Source organism: Brachionichthys hirsutus, chromosome 15, assembly GCF_040956055.1.
Source record: "Brachionichthys hirsutus isolate HB-005 chromosome 15, CSIRO-AGI_Bhir_v1, whole genome shotgun sequence".
NCBI classification, from domain to species: domain Eukaryota; kingdom Metazoa; phylum Chordata; class Actinopteri; order Lophiiformes; family Brachionichthyidae; genus Brachionichthys; species Brachionichthys hirsutus.
Genome location: NC_090911.1, coordinates 7,456,506 through 7,477,787, shown reverse-complemented (window position 1 = coordinate 7,477,787; position 21,282 = coordinate 7,456,506). Strand labels below are relative to the sequence as shown.

At 39.6% G+C, this 21,282-nt stretch overlaps 1 protein-coding gene and 1 non-coding gene across 2 annotated transcripts; both read right to left on the bottom strand.

Moving 5' to 3' along the window:
• Positions 1-3,845: 3,845 nt before the first annotated feature.
• Positions 3,846-18,803, bottom strand: ghrhra (growth hormone releasing hormone receptor a). Its single transcript, XM_068748883.1, has 13 exons — positions 18,702-18,803; positions 16,436-16,544; positions 13,536-13,643; positions 12,144-12,244; positions 10,599-10,696; positions 9,828-9,960; positions 8,742-8,895; positions 8,088-8,148; positions 7,923-7,992; positions 7,060-7,154; positions 4,853-4,982; positions 4,634-4,675; positions 3,846-3,998 (listed from the first exon to the last, which is right to left on the bottom strand). The coding sequence occupies exons 1-13, from the start codon at positions 18,801-18,803 to the stop codon at positions 3,846-3,848; spliced, it is 1,356 nt and encodes a 451-aa protein (XP_068604984.1).
• Positions 18,804-20,915: 2,112 nt separating this feature from the next.
• Positions 20,916-21,034, bottom strand: LOC137905128 (5S ribosomal RNA). Its single transcript, XR_011105834.1, has one exon. It is a non-coding gene; the product is annotated as a 5S ribosomal RNA (ribosomal RNA).
• Positions 21,035-21,282: the final 248 nt, after the last annotated feature.

Below are 21,282 nucleotides of genomic sequence, written 5' to 3'. Positions count from 1 at the left end.
TGGATGAAACAAACATTACTGCACAGATGCATTGGTTTCTGCATCTTGTTTGTGGCTTTTGTACAAAACTGCATGACTGTGATGTGATTCTATGAAGGGGACCAGAAACAGGAGTGGGGGAAACATTATTTAAAATTAGGAAGGGATTTGGAAGTGGAGCAACTGTGACAGATAAAACACAAAGTGTGTCTGAGGGTGTGATAAAAAAAAAAAAACCACTCTGCTGCTGCTTGCGTGTTCTATCACCAGCCGTCACTCTGAGTCTGAATCGACTCGGATGGAAACGACCATGTCTCAAAGCTGTTAGTGTCTGTGAGTGAAGCGTGGCTTTCTTTACCTTGTCTGTAATGCGTATTTGTCAAACACAGGGTGGCAGCCTCGTGTTAACCTTTCTGGATGCTGGCTCGAGAGTGAGAAGTTTGCTTTCCCTTTGAGCCATTTCTTTGGATTTTGGATGGAATAGGGATAAACTGGGGGGGCATTGAGGCGCACCTGAATCACATGCTACTTATCGTTCGAATCTAGTTCAGATTTTAAACAGCTTGAAGCTGGTAGTCCCATCTCGATCCTGACTTTTCAATTTTGATGGGAGAACATTTGAACGCCCCTCCCCCAACTACAAAATCACTGTAAGTAGTGTAACTTCTCTCTGACCACACCCCTCTTCATAAAGCCCCTAAGTATCAATAAAGTAACAAACCTAACAAACAAACAAAAAGGACATCTTTTCTTGAGACAATAGTCTGAAATTTCGGGAAAGATGTTTCTTGTTTTTCTGCTGAGAGTTACGTGTTTCAAACGACTGCACTGCCAGAAGTCACTTAGATCAACTTAGCACAAAGACTGGGGGCAGGCGGGGATAGCGGTTTAAAAGCAGAGCTCGCTCGTAGATATTATGGAATGCTGTGTTCATGACACATCCAATATTTGGGAAAACACAAGCCCTGACTCAAAGTAGCTTGAATACAGGAGCAGGTCGGATTTTAAAATTTAGTGAGCTAATGTGACACTGTAATTGTAATTACTTATATTTTTAAATTGAATGTTATGTCTTAATCATTGATAATTTTAATAAGCAGTTTACAGTTGGATGTGATACTTTTATATTCTTATCATAAAAAGATGAGCATCCAGCATCAGTTTTTTGTAAAAACTCCTATAATAATTGATAATTACTCACAAGACCATTCGAGCATTACTGATATGAACATGATCAGTATCAATACTGTGTCCAGAGTTGATCATGTCAACGCAGTTTTTCAAAGATTATCACAGCATTAATAAGACAGAATCGCATAAATCAGCATAAATCTCATCAATAGTTGTTCCGCTCCTGTATAAGGTTAAACTGCTGAGTTTGTGGTGTCAAGTTTGTTTTCCATTTTCTCTGAAAAAAAGCACATCATTTGTGCATTTACCAAAATATCAAACTTTTTTCTTGTAACTATTAACAGTGTGGCATATCTCTTTAATTACTTTGACAGCTGTGTGTGTTCAGCCAGTTTTAACAAGTGCTGACAGTGAGTTGTATTGATTGCCAATACATTTCTGAATGTAGTTCCAATGTTGCTCAGCTGCTCTTCAATGTTGCCTGCTATCAATTTGCCATGGTGTACAAATGATGTCTTTTTCTTCACAATTTATACAGTACACTGTATATGTATTTTTTGGCACACATGGACCCTCGTTGAAGGCCTGTAATGTTCTTGTCCGTGTTTTGCTATGTTTGTACATGGTATATATATATACATATATGTATATATCTGTTTGTGTGAGTACGACTGAATGAGCGTGTACTCTGTGTGCATGTGTATGCAAGGACAAGCATCCGTAAAAAACTGAAGAAAGAATATCTGTAAACCTACTTCCATACTTGACTGTGATCGTGTGTTAAGTGTAACATTCACTCTGACGCCCAACGTTCATGTTGTAGGTTGTGTAATCGTGACTGCAAAATAAAAGTGCTTGTGTCACATTTTTGGAGGATTTTTATTATTATTTAGCTGAACATCATCAGTTGTAATATTTTTAATGTAAAAACAAAAATACAAAAAAGCAAGTCAACAACTTAACCAATGCAGCCACGCATCAAAGAGGTGCAAGATTATTACAATAATAATTTGGAGCTTATTGTCACATCCCCGCCTAACCATCTACTTGTTTCTGTTCCTCCGTACATCTTTCTCAGCCTGAGTGGAGCGTGTAGCTGCACAGCAAACAGAGGTATCCCGATGAAAGCTGCTAAAGCAACAGTTAAACAAGAAACAGGTCTATTTCTTCATCAGGAAGCATCTTAAATTACAGTGACCTGCCCAGAGCAGTCAATAAAAAATAAAGTGCAAAAGCAGGACGTCTTGCAATAGATTGCACACAGACACTAATATGGGAACAGTCCAGTGAGAGGCAAGAGACAGGAAAGGGCAGTTGTATATGTGCCAACAAGCAAGTGGACGATTGAACAACAGGATCAAGTAATATCGCACAGACAGAAGAAATCACCGAGTGAATCACGTCGAAAAACCGAAAAATAGCAGGAGCCATAAAACAACCCCAGATAGAACTCGATGCCATGCAACAAGTGAGACGAGCAAACACAGAGAACTCGTTTCTTACAAAGATTGCAGCATATTATGATGCTACAGTCACTTTAGTGTGTATCAGATAAGTATTAATGAATATGGAGAGGGATAACATTCAGCAAATTCTTGTCACACATTTTCTAAATATGTAAAAAAAATTATAGACAAATTTCCACATCTGGACTCCAAGTCTTCATTCATTCCTCTTCTTAACCACTTTACCGTTACCGGGTCGCGGGCCGTGCCGGAGCCTATCCCAGCAGTCAACAGGTGAGAGGCGGGGTACACCCTGAACAAGCCGCCAGTTCATCGCACGGCCACACACAGACAGACAATCATTCACACGCACACACCTATTTACTGTAACCAAGTCACCTAATCTGCATGTTTTTGGTGATGGAAGGAAGCTGGAGAACCCGGAGAGAACCCACGCAGAACCCAGTCATCCAAGTAGAGGTCAAGAAGAGCCCCCCCCCCCCCCAAAAAAAAGAGTTCACTGGTATTGTACAGCCAGAAACAATTAGTTATTGATATTAAAATGACAGAAAGCCACATGCTACTTTGTGTAGAGAACAGAAAATAAATACATTTAGCTCTGTTTCACATCAATCTGCTGTCTCCTAGAGTTTACCTATGTGGAAAAACATTAGGATTATCACATCCAACAAAAGAAAAACAAGGAATAGAAAAAAGCCTGTAAAGATTTACAAATACTGCTTCAAATATGGCTCATCAAGGCAGACAACTCCTTGAAAAAAAGTACTCTTAAGACTTTAAAATGCCAATGCATACAGCTTTAAATACACAAACAAACACAGCGCTGATACATACAGTATGTGCAGGTGTGTCTGTATCTTCACACAAACCTCTCTAGCAGCAGGTGAATTTTTGCACAGAACTCAGTTAGCACATTTGTTTGTCATTTAGTCGGCCAGGCAGTGTAACTGCTCCTGTTCAGTGCACGTACGTACACACATGGATTAGACAAATCAGACTCATTTCTTTGTTTTAGTTGTGTGATTACCCATTGTTTCCACAGCGGTCTTCATATAATCCTTCAGCGTTAGATGATCTGAAATCTTCCTCCTGTGAAGCACTCCATTCAACAGTGTCGCCATGACATCCCAACTAATCAAGCATTGGTCTTGTTTTATTTTTCTGTATTTTTTTTTGGCGCTGTAACTGCTGTAGAAGACGGAGTGGCTAAGTCCACATGGTGAGCTGCTTGACGTTTTCCCAACAATTCCACCAACAGTCTCTTACAGCTCATACTGAAGAGATGTTGCCACTGGAAGTTGCCCTCCTGAGCCCTCCGTGGGCTCTTATTGTGATCTGAGTGATGCTCCGCTTGGCTGGAGTGAGATGATTGTGATTGTGATTGTGACACTTTCGCAGGCATCTCCGCAGCTCTGTTTGAACCTGCAGTGAAATGCGTGAAGGCAAAACGGTATTAGAGGCATAAAAGGGTTAACTGGGTTTGTTAAAAAAAATTAACACTTAATTAAATTTAAAAATTAAACAAGGAAGGGTCATGATTTGTTTTTTGGTTCGTTTAATTTTGCTCGTTTTGTGTTTCTCTTATTCATTCTGTGTGTGTCTCTCGGCAGTGGGCGTGGCAGAGGACAGATTGGCAGAGCGGAGCAGACACACCTGTGACCCATTTTCCCTTCACCTGACTGCCTTTAAAAGTACTGCTCGCCTGTTCATCCTCCACCGGATTATTGCATTGCCTCTCGTGCCTTCCCAGTGTTATGACCATCGTGTTTTGCGCCGCGATGCCAGTTCGTGCTCCGCCTAAGTTAAGATGGTATTTTTGTTATTGTGACTGTGATCTTTGATGTTTGTGATTTTTGTGATTTTCTTTTGGCTGCGATTTGTTTCGTAATTTGTTTTGGGACGTCCAGCCCGTCCCTGCTCAGTACATTTTCTGAGGGTTTTGAGTTTTGAATTTTTAAAGACTTGGAACTGTCCCTTGTCTCCATTTCCGCAGTTCCGGTGCGGGACCTAACAGAAAGAGGCTTGGAAATTATCTTAGATAAACTTAATGTACTTACTTCTGCATTCATGAAGCAGTAAAGCAGTGCCACAACAAAACCCTGTAACACAAGACATACGGTAACTGAAAAATCCTAATTCTCCGATTTATATGCATTCTCCATGTAAACTACTACAGTAAGTGGTGGTCTAGTATGCCGTAATGGCATTACAGCTCTTACTATAAGCAATTAACCTTTAGTGTCTTTCTCTTCTACTCCTTCACGGTTGTTTTATACCTGAAAGGATCCCAGCCCCAGCTCAATGTACAGTCTGGCTGCCACGCCGGTGCTCTCAGGCAGGAAAGCAAATACTGTGTAGTGCATCCCAAACAAAGGGATAAGGAACAGTGTGGACTTAGCCAGCCTCCTGTGGGAAATAATAGAAACAATTTATGAAAGAACAGGAAGTATTAGACAGATTTAAGCTAATGTGAAGACAGAACTTTGTGCTGGTCAGTAAATCTACTTTTTTCACTTACAGGGGGAGCAGGTGAAGTGATCACTGGCCAGAGTAAAAGCAGTTAAGGCTATTTAACAGGAGAGATTTTTGTATTTGCGTCCATTTTTGTCTTAATTTTGTCATCCGTGATCCTTTTCAATATTATTTCATTGTTGGGGAAAAGGTCACATCCAGTACTTTAATGCACTAATCCTGATTTAGTAACAGTTCGATTAACGGTAGCAGAAAAAAACCCAGAAGTGTCACTCTGCACATTATTTTGTTGTTTGATGCTAATATGAGCCTCAAATGGAAATAAATATCAGGTTGTAGGATTGTGTTTTACATTTGCAAACGTTTTACTTGCAGCAAAGATCCATTTGACTCAGACTAAAAGACCCGGTTGAAGCCCTTGAAATTGTGAGGGATTCACTGAGCTGTTAGCAATAGAATAGACACTTCTATTTCTGGACTCCATTGCTATTTATATATGCTGCTCTCATTTTAAATTAATCCAGCTGAGCTGGAGTCTGTGCCAGTCAAATGTCAAAGGGGGAAAGAATGAATTAATTCCAATGCAGCAGGATTTCTCATCTCCCACAGTGGATTCAAGATGATAGAACTATTCCTTCTGAACTGTATGGAAAAGTTTTTTTTTATTCACTCTCTGTTTTGCCGTTATATATGTTATTTTACTCGCATGCTAACATCAGTGTTTTAAGCAAGAGTTGTAATGATAAGGAGTTCATGATGACAGTGCTTCCATGCTGATCATGTTCAAATACCGTTCACAAAGTAACTCCCTAACTTACCTAAAATTAATGTCCACAATCTGCACAGATAACAGCATTAAAACCCCAGAAGCCAGCAACAGTGTTGAAAAATAAACCTGTTTACTTGTTTGCAGGCATGACTTACTTTACTTACCGGTAACTTGGTATCTGTCGCAGTAGTGCAGGAAATCACGGCTACTAAAGGTTTCCTGCACCATTTATACTTGTCACTTATTGTCTAATAACGTCAGTGCAATTTTGAAACAAATAACTTGAAAATTCATTCTGATGTATACATTTTAAGAAAGAAAATTCATAAAGAAAACCTACTTAACGTTTGGTCACTTCACATTTTCCAGCGGTTACAATATGAAATTTATAAATCATTAAAGTGAGTGTTCTTTAAAAAAAAAAAAAGAAGCATTGCCTAATGTTTTGCCATAATCTATCTATATTGTTAAATAAACATATGGCAAGCTATAGATCCAGTATGTACTGTGTGACTCATCAGTAATGTCCATCCATCCATTTTCTTGCAGAGGAGACGACCACGATCATCTCCACCACAACCGTGCAGGTCACGGTTGTTACTGGAGCCAATCCCAGCTGACCATGGGCCAAAGGCGGGGTACACCCCGGATGCGTCGCCAGCACATCACAGGACCACATTGGTAATGTGTTGTATCCAAATAAAATCATGCCTGCATCTAAAAATACATTTCTTAATATAAAAGTGTGATCTCGGTGCTACATTTTTTTATTCTTCATTATTTCTCAACAAGTCACATGCTTAATAATTTAAGAACTGGGGGTGAAATAAGGCTGCATTTGAAGAAACGTGTACGTTTCAGACACTGAAGTTGTGCCTGCATTGGCTATGTGGCCTCAGCTGCATCCATCCCACAATCAGGGTTCCATTCCTCACATGCTCGGCATCCGACTGGGAATTTATCAGCTGTACAAGGCAGCCGCTTCGGTCTGGAACTTGTCACTAATCGCTGTGCTGCTGATATACGCCAGCACTATTAGGGCAAAAAGGTCTTCATCAACTGAAACATGTTCTCCCCTTAATTGTGTTTAACTCCAGACTGCTGATATAACATACTTGCTGCTGTGTAACCATTCAGAACGTTTCCTGGATGCATGAATCTGTGACGGAACTCAGCTTTCAAGCCGTGCTCCAATTCTGTTAAAGTAAGAGAGAGAATAATAAAAGGGAAAAGTTGTCTTACATGAAATGACCAGTGTCATTGTTTCCCGTCATGGCTGAAGATTTGAGCTTTTGAACCAGGATTCGGATCACGTTGACGAAAATGACTATGTTGACCTGATTGTGGAACAGGATCGCACAATGAGGGAAAATAAAAGAATATATTTAAATGTAAAATACCGATCTGAGCCCAACCACAGCCCCAAACTCACCCCAATAAACATGGTACAAAACATTATCTGCATGTAGATGTATTGTGTATGGGTCTATAATAATAGCAAGTCTAAAATTTGGAAACACTGTTGTACACTTTTCCTCGCTCTTAGACAGCTGATCTTAGATGCTACCGTGTCCATGTGTAGGCTGTAGAGTACAGTATTCATTCTAGAGTGGCATGCAGGCTGCATAAAAAGTATGGCTTACTCTCCAGCTCAATACATGGTGAGAATGCTGAATGTTTGCCTGATGCAGACTCTAGCCTCAATCTGTATTGCAAAGAAGCCAAGTAATCATCCAGGCATATTTATTTAACGTATTGGCCAGTTTGCAATTTCTGTGCTAAAAAGCTTGAGTGCAATGCAAACACTGAAGTCAGTGTCCTTGCATGTGTACGCCTACTTAGCAAATATTGGTGGCTCTGCTTCTGTTTAACAACTCAAACCATTGCATTCATTTTAACTGGCATAAATAATGTATGCTTTATAATAATGTGTGCACAAAATGTTTATGATTATCAGCAAATAATTATTCAGTCATATATAAAGGTTGCTGTTGTTTTCAAACCAGAACAAGGGAACATATACTGTGGGCTATTTTGAAAATACCGGCATTCCCCTTCAACAGACAATCATCATTAGTGATAAAGTTTCACTGCTTTGAACTCACCAGTAGAGACACCGTTATCGGTCCTTTAATTATCCACCAAATGCCAACATCGTCTGTGTCATCCCAGCAGCTGAAATTGAAGCCAGATATATTTCATAATTTCCATTATATGGCATTAAAGTCAAAGAATAACTTCTTGGCTACTGCACTTATGTGGATTCACACCCTTTGTTATCATAGAGGAGTCTGCATGACACCCAAAGAATTAGAACTGCTGACGGCAGCCCTGCAAAGCAAGAACAAAGATGCATTAACTTTACAGTCAAAATCTCAAATCACACATTTAAACAGCATTTCTTTTTTTTTTTTAAGTAGGAAGATGATAAGTATCTGAGCAACACAGTTTAACACAGAGGGAAAGCTCTTACGATAGTAGAGAGCTCAAGAGGCAAACGATAAAAATGACAACAAAGGGAGAGCTGGAGAAAAAGGAGCAAGAGAAGCCGTCGACGCTGCTATTGTGTAACTTAAATGTTATGTTGTGATCTTTTAGATTGAATTGCTTTTTTGGGGAATAGATTTCCAGCCTGAATTTTAATGACATCAATAACCATTACTATTTCATTCAATGTATTGTAATTCAACGCCACAAAAACTGAATCACTAACTCTCTCCACTGGGCAACAGGAGCTGACATCTCTTAAATTCAGCATGCTAAAGAAGATAATAAATTACACAATCAATTATCAGTGTTGGAATGATGGGGTAGCCATGGATGGATGGATGGATGGATGGGATTAGGACTCCCTATATCCGACTATCACTGGATTTTCAGCCACGTGCAATTCTTACATGACCTCTTCAGTCACGCCTACTCACCCCAGCCAATCAAGATGTACCACCAAAAGTATTTCCTCTGAGAGACAAAAGTCAGGGCCAGCAGTGTCTGCAGATACATGCCCTCCACCAGCAACCAGAAGTAATTGGCCAGGATGCTGAACTGGAAGAAAGCCACGGCTGACTTGCACGCAATCTGGAGAGGACACAGCAGTGCTACAGTCATGATGCTGTTACTCTGACCGTTACATCCTGAAATGGAATTATAGGCCTAGTATGTGCAATATGGAAGCCTTTTGTATAAGGTGGGGGGGGGGGGAGTGTTACCCAGGTCATATAATGTTAATTTTTGCTAATTCTATTCACAGGAAATGAGAGAAAGTTATTTTCAGTCAAATGTAAATAAAAGGGAAAGCAAAATGAAAGCAATGAAGACTAGCAAACGTGAGACAGGGAATGCATAGATACAGAGGGAAATGGAGCTCCCACACAAAAATCCATAAATATACAACAACAAAACAAGTACGCATTGGTGAAAAGCTTTCTCCTACTCTCTTAGCAATGGTTGAAATGTTTCAAATGTCGGCTGCATCGCTGCTGATACTCTCCGCTCAACGACAGCAGAGACAGAAATTACATGTTTGGACCTTGGTTTATTGTAGCAGCATAAAAGCAATAATGACAAAAGAGAGAAGTTGATATGGTTTCAAGCAAACTCAAATTTAGAAGTAGTTATGTTGTATAAGATTAAAAATGATTTTTTTACCACAACAACAACAATGCATTGATGGTCTTCCCTAAACAATAAAATAAAAATAATAACTTAAATTCACTGCAAGTAAAATAAGTAAAAGCAATTATAGTGCAAGGATGTTCTATGTTATTATTTTAGTTCACCATTTTTATGTTTTTTTGTGTTTGACTTGTGTTGTTGCTAAAATAATCCATCACCGTTGTCAACTAATGACAGCCTTTCGTTGAGCAAGGACCAAGCACCATTCACCAGCTCGTCACGTCTTCCTGTCTTTTCTCCTTTTGCTTGCCTCTTTTCTTTGTTAAATCAATCACACAGCAGATGCGGGAATCTGCTGCGTGAAGGAAACACTACGGATTAGGAAGAATCTTCACCGTGGACACGAAGCAGTGGTCCAAGGTTTCATCGGCAAACAGCACGGTGTCTTTAATGAAAACAGCACTGGCTCGCAGGACGAAGGAGGAGAACAGGTTGACGTGGATGTAGTTTCTGGTGCAACGGAATTTTCTGAAAGAGGCGGAAACACATTTTGAAGTTTTAAATCATAGACTGTGAATTTGGAACATCCATGACGAGCCCTATGGGTCCTGTATTAACCGGGTCCTACTGCTGCTAGGCTGCTATACTACAATGCTAACATCTGCTGCTGGGTGCATCGTGAAGATGCCTCCTTGTTGAATTAGTTCAACTCTTGGACTCCCTTAGCTTGTATACTGTTACTGTCAGGCAATAACAAGAAAGCAGATGCTGATTTCATGATAAATTATGTAAATCCTCTGTTCCACAAAACAGCCATGGATGTAACTTTCACACAGGTGACATGTTTTATTTTGAAAAGGTGCGTATTTGATTTCTATGTTAGAATAAGATGCATGTACTTCCGTCTGTGATTGTTCAGCTTGGTTGTGCCTAACAGAACTTCATCGAGTTCTCCTTTGAGGATGTAAGAGCTAAAGAAGTACTTATTTAGAATACCATTGTAGAGCTGAAGTGTTTGTTTATTAAGTGTTTTGTTTTCTTCAATCCAGCAAATACCACGAGCCATTATTTGTAGGTATCTATAAACATTTAGCTTTATCAAATAAACACTTGCGGTCAAGTAGGAAGTGCCTCATTCATACAACCAACAAAGGAGCTGGTCTCACCTGAAGGCTGTAAACACCACTATGGCTGTAATGAGGGAGATGAGTGAGGTAGCATAGCCCACAGTGTAGATCTGCCTGAATGTGGCGAGGTAGCGCTTCTGAAGAGAGAGAGAGAGAAGAAAGAAAATACTCCTCACTAATTACATCAGCTATAGTCACATGGCAGCTCACATTTAGTACATGAACCAGATGGAAGGACTAACGTGTACAGACAGCACATGATCTCAGTGTAAGATTCGTAGCAGATGAGCGTAGTAATTAAATGAAAATAATGAACACACGATGTGTATGTTTCCAGTATTGTTCATGTCTTTAATGATTTGGGGTTGAATTCCATGTGAAAAATAGATCCAAATGATTGAAAAATGAATTGTTCACCCAACCTGAGGAAATCTTTAGTTTAAATTGGTTGTGTGTTAACATGCTTAGGATGCTTTGGCAATCCTTTGTACACATGACTACATCTCTTCAACAAAAACTGCTCTTAATAATCAATACAATATATGTTATATTCATATTACTCACATTGCATGCCCTTACTTCCACTGTGATAGTCACATATATAAACTGTACAGGCTCTTCTGTGTTTGTCTAAACACTTTACCTGCTCTACTGCTCTAATTTCCTCTTGCGGGAGTAATAAAGGAATATCTTATTTTATCTTATGACTACTCGCGTGATTTTTTTAAGTATTATTCTTGAGTCATAAATCAAACCTTTTGATAAATAGTCTCGATGCCTTCATTCAACTAATCCCATATGACCCCTCTCACATAGAACTAACAGGCCTCTATGAAAAGGGAAGCATGGCAGGGAAAATTGATCTGGTTCGTACTAGATGTGGGTCAGTGCAACAGTCATCAGTGTAATGACTTTTCTCCCACGCACTTGTTGATCACATGGAACAACTCGAAAATAAGATCCACAAATCTGCCTGCTGCACCATAGAAACAGGTTCTAGCCGGCCACTGCTACAGCAGCAGAAAACATTAAACCCATAAATGTCCCGTACATGCAAAACAGTGAGAAATAATCTGAGGCGTGATGGAGCCTGACGACCATATACTCAACTGAAAGGACATCAAGCGGTTTCAGAGGGGAAATTACATCACAGTTCTGTTCTAACCCGCAAAAAGGCCGAAACTAAACTCAATTGACTGAGTCCAGCAGGGTGAGCATCCTCTAAAGGAGGAGGATTATGGATCAATGCTAATGGGAGACGCGCCGATCACCAATTTTGTTTTTAAAAAAAATGTGCATGCTCCAGTTGTGTTATCTTAGAAGTTTAACAGTTTTGGTGCTATTTTGTTCCATCTCTTTAATTTCAATATTGATTAAATTGAGATTAAAAGTGAAAGTAAATAAGGAAAAAAATGCACGTCTACAATTTTGCATATTGACGGCAGTGATGTGTTTTTAAATCCCTTGGGTGTGGTGAAGCTCATGGCATTGTCTGAACAGAAGAGCAAGCAGCAAAGAGGAAAAGCAGAGGGGAAGTAGGAACAATGTGAATATTCTTATCTGATTGGCACATTGTCGGCGTACCTCAGACTCAGGCTCGCTGTCATCACTAAAAGCACAGGCCTCCTCATAGGGTGGGAACATTTCTGACCAGCCACCAGCGGTGCAGTTCCTGTAAACAAACCCTGCCAGAAAGACGACAACTTCGAGTCACATTGGCTTCAAACATTAAAAGCCTGTTTTATACAACCGTGCAGTTTATTTATAACATCAACCCGGTTGTTGCTCTGCACTTTCTGGGTTTTCACTTCAAGTCCAACCGTACGTAGGGATTCCCTCATCATTCACTTGTCATGTTCTTGGCATTTGGAACACTTCACTAATATTTCCTTTTTCTGAGAATTTTGCTCCAGTGGAAATTTCATTGAGAAAACATTTGACTGTTTTCACATCCTCATGTCGGCCCGATTCAGTCCGTTTTGACATCTACTTGCAAACAGCAGGTGCCCAGGGAAGGTTGTTAGCTTGACTGCTGTGTTTGTAGAATCGTACATTTAGTTGTCACTTTTATTTATACAACCCAAAATTCACAAATGGATGTGCCTATATAGTATATCCTGAATATGCAGGCACCGGATGAAGTGTTTGAAGAGTCATAAATTCATGCAAGAACTAACGCCATTAAATGCACTGACTCTGACCTGATCTGCAATTCAGACCGTAATGACACGCCATTTCCATCAAGGTAAAGAGGAAAGGACATTAGTCCCACATGATCCTGACCTTATCTTCCTTAATGTTAATGATAATGATAATCATATTAAGTCACACTACAAACAGCCCCAGTTTGTAGTTTTTGTTAATATCTGTGAGCCTTTAGGAAGAAAAAGGTTCGATGTATTAAAGAAATGTACAGGCTTCCCTGTAAATCATACTTCACAGATATAACAAGTAAGAAATGATTAATTGCTGTAAAGCTATTGTCATTTGTTGAGGTCCTGTGAAAACCTGGCAACCTCAACGTTTAACCCAGTCTCTTGCCCGGTGGCAGCTGATATAGGGCTTGTACCCAAATGGATGGATGAATGAAAGCTAATACAAATTAAATAAGTATACAATTCACTCTTATAGCCTTCACTTAATTAGAAAAAAAATCAGAATACATTCCATATCAAAACAAATGCCTTACAACATGTGACGTGACGTTATGACGTTATTTCTCCTTTCCAGAGCACATTTAACCTGTTTTTTAAGAAAGCACATACATGAATAATTTATACTCTGCTCTTTACCAGAGTGACTCCAATCTTCATTTGTGCTGCAAATTATACAGTATGCTTAAATATAGTTAGTAGACTGGGAGAAAATGGGACATAAAGACTTGCAGTCTGCGTTTGAGCTATTCTGCTGATTAGATGAGAGGAAATTAAATATTGTCTGATGTTTGTTGAAACTGGGATGGACATGGAAACCAACCTTTATTTCTGGAGAAATGCTGGAAGATTTCAGAACAGGACACATTGACCACCTGCCCGACCTCAGCTCTCAGCCAGCATCCGATGTCATCCCACTCTGTTTCACATCCTACATAAACAGACAGAAGAACGACCCGGATCAGATCAGTGGAAAATGTCCTTTTGCTGAAGTGGAAAACGTCGTGGATCAAGCTGCAAGACAAGCTGTAGACATGTTTGGAGTGAAGAGTGCCTTAACTTTATACACGAGGAAAGAAATACCACATTTCAATCAGGTTTCCTGCATCATTTTTTCATTAGATTTCTTTTTTTTTACTATCAGATCTTCCTTTTTTTGACATTTTTCTACGATTTCTGCTTCACACAACTTGACAGACTTCACACTTTAATATTCATAAAGAAAGACCTTGAAACATCAAACCACGTGTGATCTACTACACTACCTATAGATGAACTGATTCTTCTCATGGAACCAAAACAGGATATTTCTACTCATCCTGTCCTAATTCATCCGTGCCAGTTTATGAAACCAGAAGACAGTTCTAATCCACAGTCCAGCATGGACTTCCCTCATTTAAACATATTGAATTTGCTCAATGTCACCGGCGCCAGGTTCTTTTTTTTTCATGTCCTGTCCTGATCATTCTAAAATTATTCACCAGTACATTATGGACTAGTTCGCATACTAATGAAGATCTAATATAAGAAGGCAACTTGACAAATCCAATAGAAGATTGAACAGATACGCAACTTCACTCTGATACATCTTAATCACTGTCAGTACGGCGCTAAAAATATCGGCCGCCGCTTTCATCCACAGTGGGTTAAATTCAACAGCTGTGATAAATTATAGAGGAACAAAATGAGATTTTTTTCATTTGTTCTCATGGCTTTAAGGGATATCAAAACAAATGTCAAAGTCATTTTCTGTTGGAAATCTTCTGTCTGAAGAAGACACTATCTGGAACAGCGTGTTTCAAGGAAAATTAAATGTTTCAAAGAGCCAGGGGCTTTGTTAGACTTAAACACAACATGGAAAAACAATCGTTCCTTGAACAGCTCACAAACTGTGAGTGACCAAAGACCCAAATGCCAGAATCACATATTTCAATTTTAAATACTGTATATACAGGATGTAATATTTGTCTGTTTATTGTTTTTTATTGTCCAAACACAACACAGATTCTATTTGATATGAAGAAATCATTCATTGCCAGCTGGAGCATTGTGAAATGAAAGTATGAAATATTCAACTGTACATTTGAGGAACAAAAAAAATCAATTTCAGTAAAGATAAGTCTGGAATTCTAGGAAACGTGTACCCAATTTTAACAGAAGCTATTTACACTTATCAAACCAGGTGAGAAATGTGAGCAAATATCCATTATTGAGTTGATGTTGATGAAAATGAGGAATTCAGGATACTCTGACAAGATGACAGCATGTGGGCACACAGAGAAGTCAATGGCTGGGGGCGTTTTTGAGTGAGAGTTAATTTTCAGGACACGGCTGCTTAATTTAGGATGTATTTCACCCACGTCGTTAATCAGCATGAGAAATATTATAGTTGTATTCTTTCTCCCACTGTTACTGTTACATCATCTGCACTGCCAGGAAATACTTTTGAGATAAAGAAAATAATAATAATGATTTAGGTCTTTAACAATGTTGGTCTGTTGATCAGCAGTGCTGGTCATCGAAGCAACTACTGGATGTAGCAGAACACATGGAACAAATTGTATTTGACTTTAAAATCATCATTTTCAACACCGAGCATATGCTGCTCATGATGTTACTTATCCATTATAAGCATGCTGACGTCAACTAAGGTGGTGAATTCACCAAATGTGGGATGGCGAGAAAGCATCAGGGGTTGAAAGTTCTCTAATTTTATAATGCAGCTAAGCTCCTGACACTCATCTCATAGAGATCATCTATAATTTGTCATTTTATCAGCATAAATACTCAACAGATGGTCAAATTAATTAAATCTACTCTGACCTGTAGCCATAGTATCTAGTGGTATCAGACGCGGGAGCGGGACTGTGTAGGAGAGTCCTGAATGTTCTACGGCAGTGATCTTTTTACACCCTCCTCCTGGGATGGGCCGTTAGGGCCCTAACTTATTCCCACCATGTATCAGTTAACCATGTGCGGTGCTTTATATGTGATGAATCTATGTGTGCGATTATTACCACAAAGTATGTAGAGATAAAGAAACTAAGAGTGTTTGTGCAACCTGTGTATTGTGAGCGTGCATGCATTACTGAAATATCTAACACATATTATACCCTTTTTCCACAAGTTAATGCAGTTCCAAAACACTCATATGAAATATCTGTGCCAGTCTTTGGTCAAAATAACAAACAGATGCTGCAGGACAGCGTCCGTCATTTCTGTATCAAACCGCTCTGCCAGAAACGCTCTAAACCCGGAAGCAAAAGTACGTCATAGTGAGCACGTGTGCATGCGTGCTACCATGTTAAACCGTGAGGGATGTTTTTAGCACACATGAAAACAGTCTTTTTTTTATGCACCATCAATTTGAAGGAAAACAAATCTACTAAGTCTGATTAAATTAAACGAATTAGATGTAAATTTACTTGTCTGTTCCTTATTGAGTCTTTTGTCAAAGATATTCAATACACAGTAGTTCGAATAGTTTTTTGTGATCATAGCTAATAATCTCTGTCTTCTGTGTGGCCTGGCCGAGATAATGTTCCTTGATTTCTGCCTTCTGTGTGTTTTACTCCAATCCTTTCCTTTTTTTATATATATTTTTACCTCAGCCCATATCCTTGTCTATCAAAAAGCCCTTGTAGAGCGCGGAGGCTTCCCAATTATCGCTAAAGTTGTGCGATTGCAAGCAGAAACTCAAAGCAGCATCACACAGGAACCCACCACTGCTGTCTGTCTGATTTTGCGCTTCGCGCCTCCTCGTCTGGCTGCAAATCTCTCGAGCTCTCAGGTGCTCAGCGATGATGGCGCAGTCTGGATGCATCGCTTCAGCCTGAAAGCACGAGACGTCTCAGTTATCTACAGTAACACAGACACATGTTCAACCAGCTTATGCTCTTCATTGATCGGTTAAAGGATGTTATGTTGAATAAGAGGTTATTGGCATCGTCAAACCTGTCACTTACCCCAGTATTAATCTGTACCCAACTAAAATCACACATTTAAGTCTAAACAGGCTCTCAGATGTGAATTAATTTATGATAGAAGCTTTTTTTATCTGAGGAATGTAGCTTTGTCCAAAATAACAATCTGAGGCAAACATCTTGAGGTCTGTCTTAACATTGCAGAGTGCTTGTCCATATACAGGCATGAGACTGCTATAGGTTTCGTGGACTGCCCTGACTCATTTCTTTGAATAATTGCTACCATTTTGGCAAACCAATGGATGCTATTTTTACTTGTTCACATTGTTCTGCAAACCCATCTGTCCATAAACGCTTCGGTTTTGAACATTAGATTGTTGAGTCTGGAGTCACTATGTTGAATCGGTGGCGTCATTGACAATGTTGTCAAAATCAAAATTATTATAATTCCATCAATAGTTATAATAGTAATATTCATAATAATAATAGCCTAGCCTGTCATAAACAGATTGTGACAGGTGGTTGAAAATATTGTTCACAATTTAGCCAAATATTTTCTATTTCAGGCAACAGAGACATTTTAACAAATATCTTTGGCCCGTCCCTAAAATGCCTGAAGTAAATTCAGAGGCTTTTCTTTGTCTGGCTTTAAGGTTACATCTTCCCATTAAGGATATGTCACTTATTGAAGGATAATGTAAATTATTATGTTAAAAATAATATGCAGGACTCATGTATGCAAAATTAAAAAAAAATGATTTACTCAAACAGGGCCAGCACGGTGGCGTAGTGGATAGCGCTGTCGACTCACAGTAAGAAGGCGCTGTAGGATTTTTCTCCGGGTTCTCCGGTTTTCTCCCACCTCCAAAAATATCTAATTTATGGGAATTGATTACTCCAAATTGTCCGTAGTGTGTGTGAGTGTGTGCATGAATGGATGTCTGTCTCTGTGTGGCCCCGTGATGCACTGGTGGCGCGTCCGAGGTGTGCCCCGCCTCTCGCCCATAGCAAGCTGGGATAGGCTGCAGCAACTCCCGTGAACCGCTGTCGGTGAGACGATCGGCTACAAGAAAACGGATGGATGGATACAAATACAGACAAAATGGACAACACAGCTGCTGAAAACTGTTGTGGTGCAGGATGGGGGGGGGGGGGTTGTAATCATATTAAACAGCAAATGTACATTTATAGACATGCAGAATAGAATTGGAATAATTCCCCCCCCCCCCCCCCCCCCCCCACACACACACACACACACACCCCAGACATTGCATTGTATTCAGTAGCTTCACAGAGCAGCAGGAGTCCATGCATACATGTGTCCATGTGTTTGGGGGGGCATTATCACCGTTTCCTCTACTGCTGCCTCTGGGGGCTTCTTTTATGTTGAGAATAAAGCTACACATTATCCTCATTTCTGTTGAGGAAATGAGAAGCTGGGAGAAATGAGGATATTTACTGAAGGAGAACAAATCAGCCTTATTTGGGGGGGGGGGGGGGGGGGTGTGCCCCAGAGCTTTATTACGTATAGAAGCGCCCGTGGGTTCAGCTGCTGAGCGTCAGGAAACAGTAATCGAACAAAACGTCGCTTTGGATAGATCACGTGTCAAGCTTAATTAAAACATTTGTTAAAATACAGCCTGGATTTTCTATTTCTTTAGCTTGATATTTTTTTCCCAAGAAACAAAACAAATGAAAGTTGCGTTCATCAATCTATTTTGCCTCTTTCAACTGATGATCCAGTGTGTGCAAACAGGAATGAAGGCGTCCCTGTTGAATTGATCTTTGATTGACACTGAGCAGGTCTGAGCCTTGATAACCACTAATTACCGCCGGCAGCTTAATGAAGACATTTGAATAATAATTGAATAATGTTCTCTAAAGAACCAGAGAAAGGCAGAGGAGGAGGAGGATGACAGCGTTTTGATATAAATATAATTAACGTGGTCAAACGACTGTAAAATGCAAACTTCACTCCACTATGAAGCGCATTAATGAGAGCGTTTTGCCCAGAACGTGTATAAAAAAAACGAAGAAAAATGAGTAATAAAATAATTGTCACTTACTATTGGTCTGTGGCACAGATAAAATAGATAAAAGATGAGGAGGAGGAATTTATTTTGTCCTGGAAGAACGTCAAAAGACATTGTCTTATCCGTTGTCTCCATGTCCCACATATTAATCCAAGTTATGTGTTCCTGTTCCTCGGTTTGACTCCGTCTTTAAAGCATCGCATGAAAAATACCTGCTTAAAATAGATGAACCCAGTTCCTGCTGCAAACTTGAGGGAGTGAAGAGGTGCTGCGCTCTCTCTCTCTCTCTCTCTCTCTCTCTCTCTCTCTCTCACTCGCTCAGAAAGACACGTGATAACGTTTTCTATAAATCTGCTGTAATTAATTGACAGTATTTTCAGAAGTACTGCAGAATTACTGTATATTACTGTCAATGAAAACACAGCTTATTCTCGCAATAGTGGCCACAGCTTTGTCATTAATGCCTTTATATATACCAAAGGTATATCAAAGGTTGCTTATGGTTTTAAAATGATTGATGGAAATGATCAAAGATTTATGACCAATGGAGTTTGCCAGCTCTGGACATTGCCCAGCTGGCACCAGGTGTCAGCGTAAAGTCAGAAAGGCTGATAGTGGAAGCTCTGTCTCATCTTCTTTGTTCATTTGTATGCTGCCTGATAGGAAAATGATTTCATAAAGGATATGATGCTAATTATTATACAAACACAATTTTATTTTAGTAGTTCCATATCTTGCCATTTTTGAAATGCTCTCACCTCATCAGGTTTCAGTTGGAAACATAGATTATTAATGTTTCTGCAAACTATAGTTGCAGCTTTGCCAATTAGGCCTTTACAAATAGTTGATCCAGTTAAAAAATATATATATAATAGAAATAGAAATAGAACGCCTTTATTGTCCTTACATAGTGGCTACACAATGAGATTAGGATAGAATGCATTGTTTGAGTGGCCTGAAATGAATGGCTAAGAAGGATTTATTATCACACCTGCGTCATCAAAATACTCAGTCATTTGTCATTTGGTCCAGTTTGTTGGTTGTTTTTTGGATTACTCTAATAAACATCATGTTATATGCATAACAACTATACTTATATTTAAAAATCCTTAGCAAATTGGACCATGTAGAAATTAGTTGAGTTGTCTTTTAATTGATTATTCACAGATGATCCCCTTCCATTTTTGAGCAGAGTTTAGCTGCAGCAGTAGGACAATTAATTATTCAGTTAATCAAATGAGAATTATTTGGCAACTATTTCAGTCTTATCATAAATATCAAGGATGCTCTGTTGTGGCTGATTTTTGATAACTTTGTTAAGCAGTGGACCCATGTAGGGACGTTTCCAGATGTAAATGCAGATGAGGTGATGCAGAACAGGGCAGAATATGTTCCCAACAACAAAGCACTCCTCTGGAGCTATAGTCATTCATTTACAGGAACATTTAACACCAGGTATTCAACCAAAGCTCCTCTCGATCAGAAGGCTGTATGATTCTCGCCACGGTTCCGGTTGTGAATCTGTATGCAGTGGCTTCAAAAAATAATTAAAAGCAAACCTCTTAATAGAAGGCATGTTATCAGGTTTCACTGTGGCATGGGCTTCCCATGAGGCCACCTAAATCACCGTGGCCTATTTTAGTTCAACAAAAGGTTTGTGTAAATCCACTAATGACTGCTGCCGATTGACATGTTTTTCAAACATATGGGTTGTTTGCAGTTAAGCGCAGCTCCGCATTTCCAGTTTGATTGCTGGTTTCAATGTAGTGGAGCATTTCCCGTCTATCCAACAACAGAGGTGATTGTACCGTAAACATGGCAAAGCCAAAGCTGGGAAACGCGCAGGCTGACACAAGGAGTCTGAGCTGAAATACAATCAACTGATTTTTCCTCGTTATTGATTTTATTATTTGGTCTACTTATTTCATGTCATGCAGTATCAGAAATATGGGGATCACAGGTTTGCAGAGATCGAGACATTATAGAGTATATTTTCTTATGTCTGTCTCGTAGTAGATTATCAACATGTTGTGTTATTGACTAACTGAACAACATTATAGTTTTTACATAAACTAGAAAAGCACTGCGTGAGCACAGACCTCTGCCCAGCTCATTCCCCTCCTAATTGGATTTACACCGTCCACATGCTGATCTGGAACATCATCAAAATGTTCTACGGTATCTTTGTACACCAACCATGAAAATTAAAAGTGAATTATCCGGAGTAATGACTCGGGGATGAGGAAAAGCTTACGGCACCTGGTATTCCCAGGCGGTCTCCCATCCAAGTACTAACCAGGCCCGACCCTGCTTAGCTTCCGAGATCGGACGAGATCGGGCGCGTTCAGAGTGGTGTGGCCGTAAGCGAAAGCTGCGGCCAAAAGGACCGTATATAAACACGAACGGGGTTCGATTCCCCGACGACGAGATGTTCTTTGGCGAGTTGAATGATTAGAGGACTTATTGTTTATATTGTGTATATATATAGTGTTATGTTTAAACGTTAAATACGGCAAACAAAAGTCCGTCAAATCATCACCCATAGCTCTCCTTTAACTACCAGTCATCTAGAATCATGGGAAATGAAGTCTTTCGCCAAAGCGGTTCATACCAT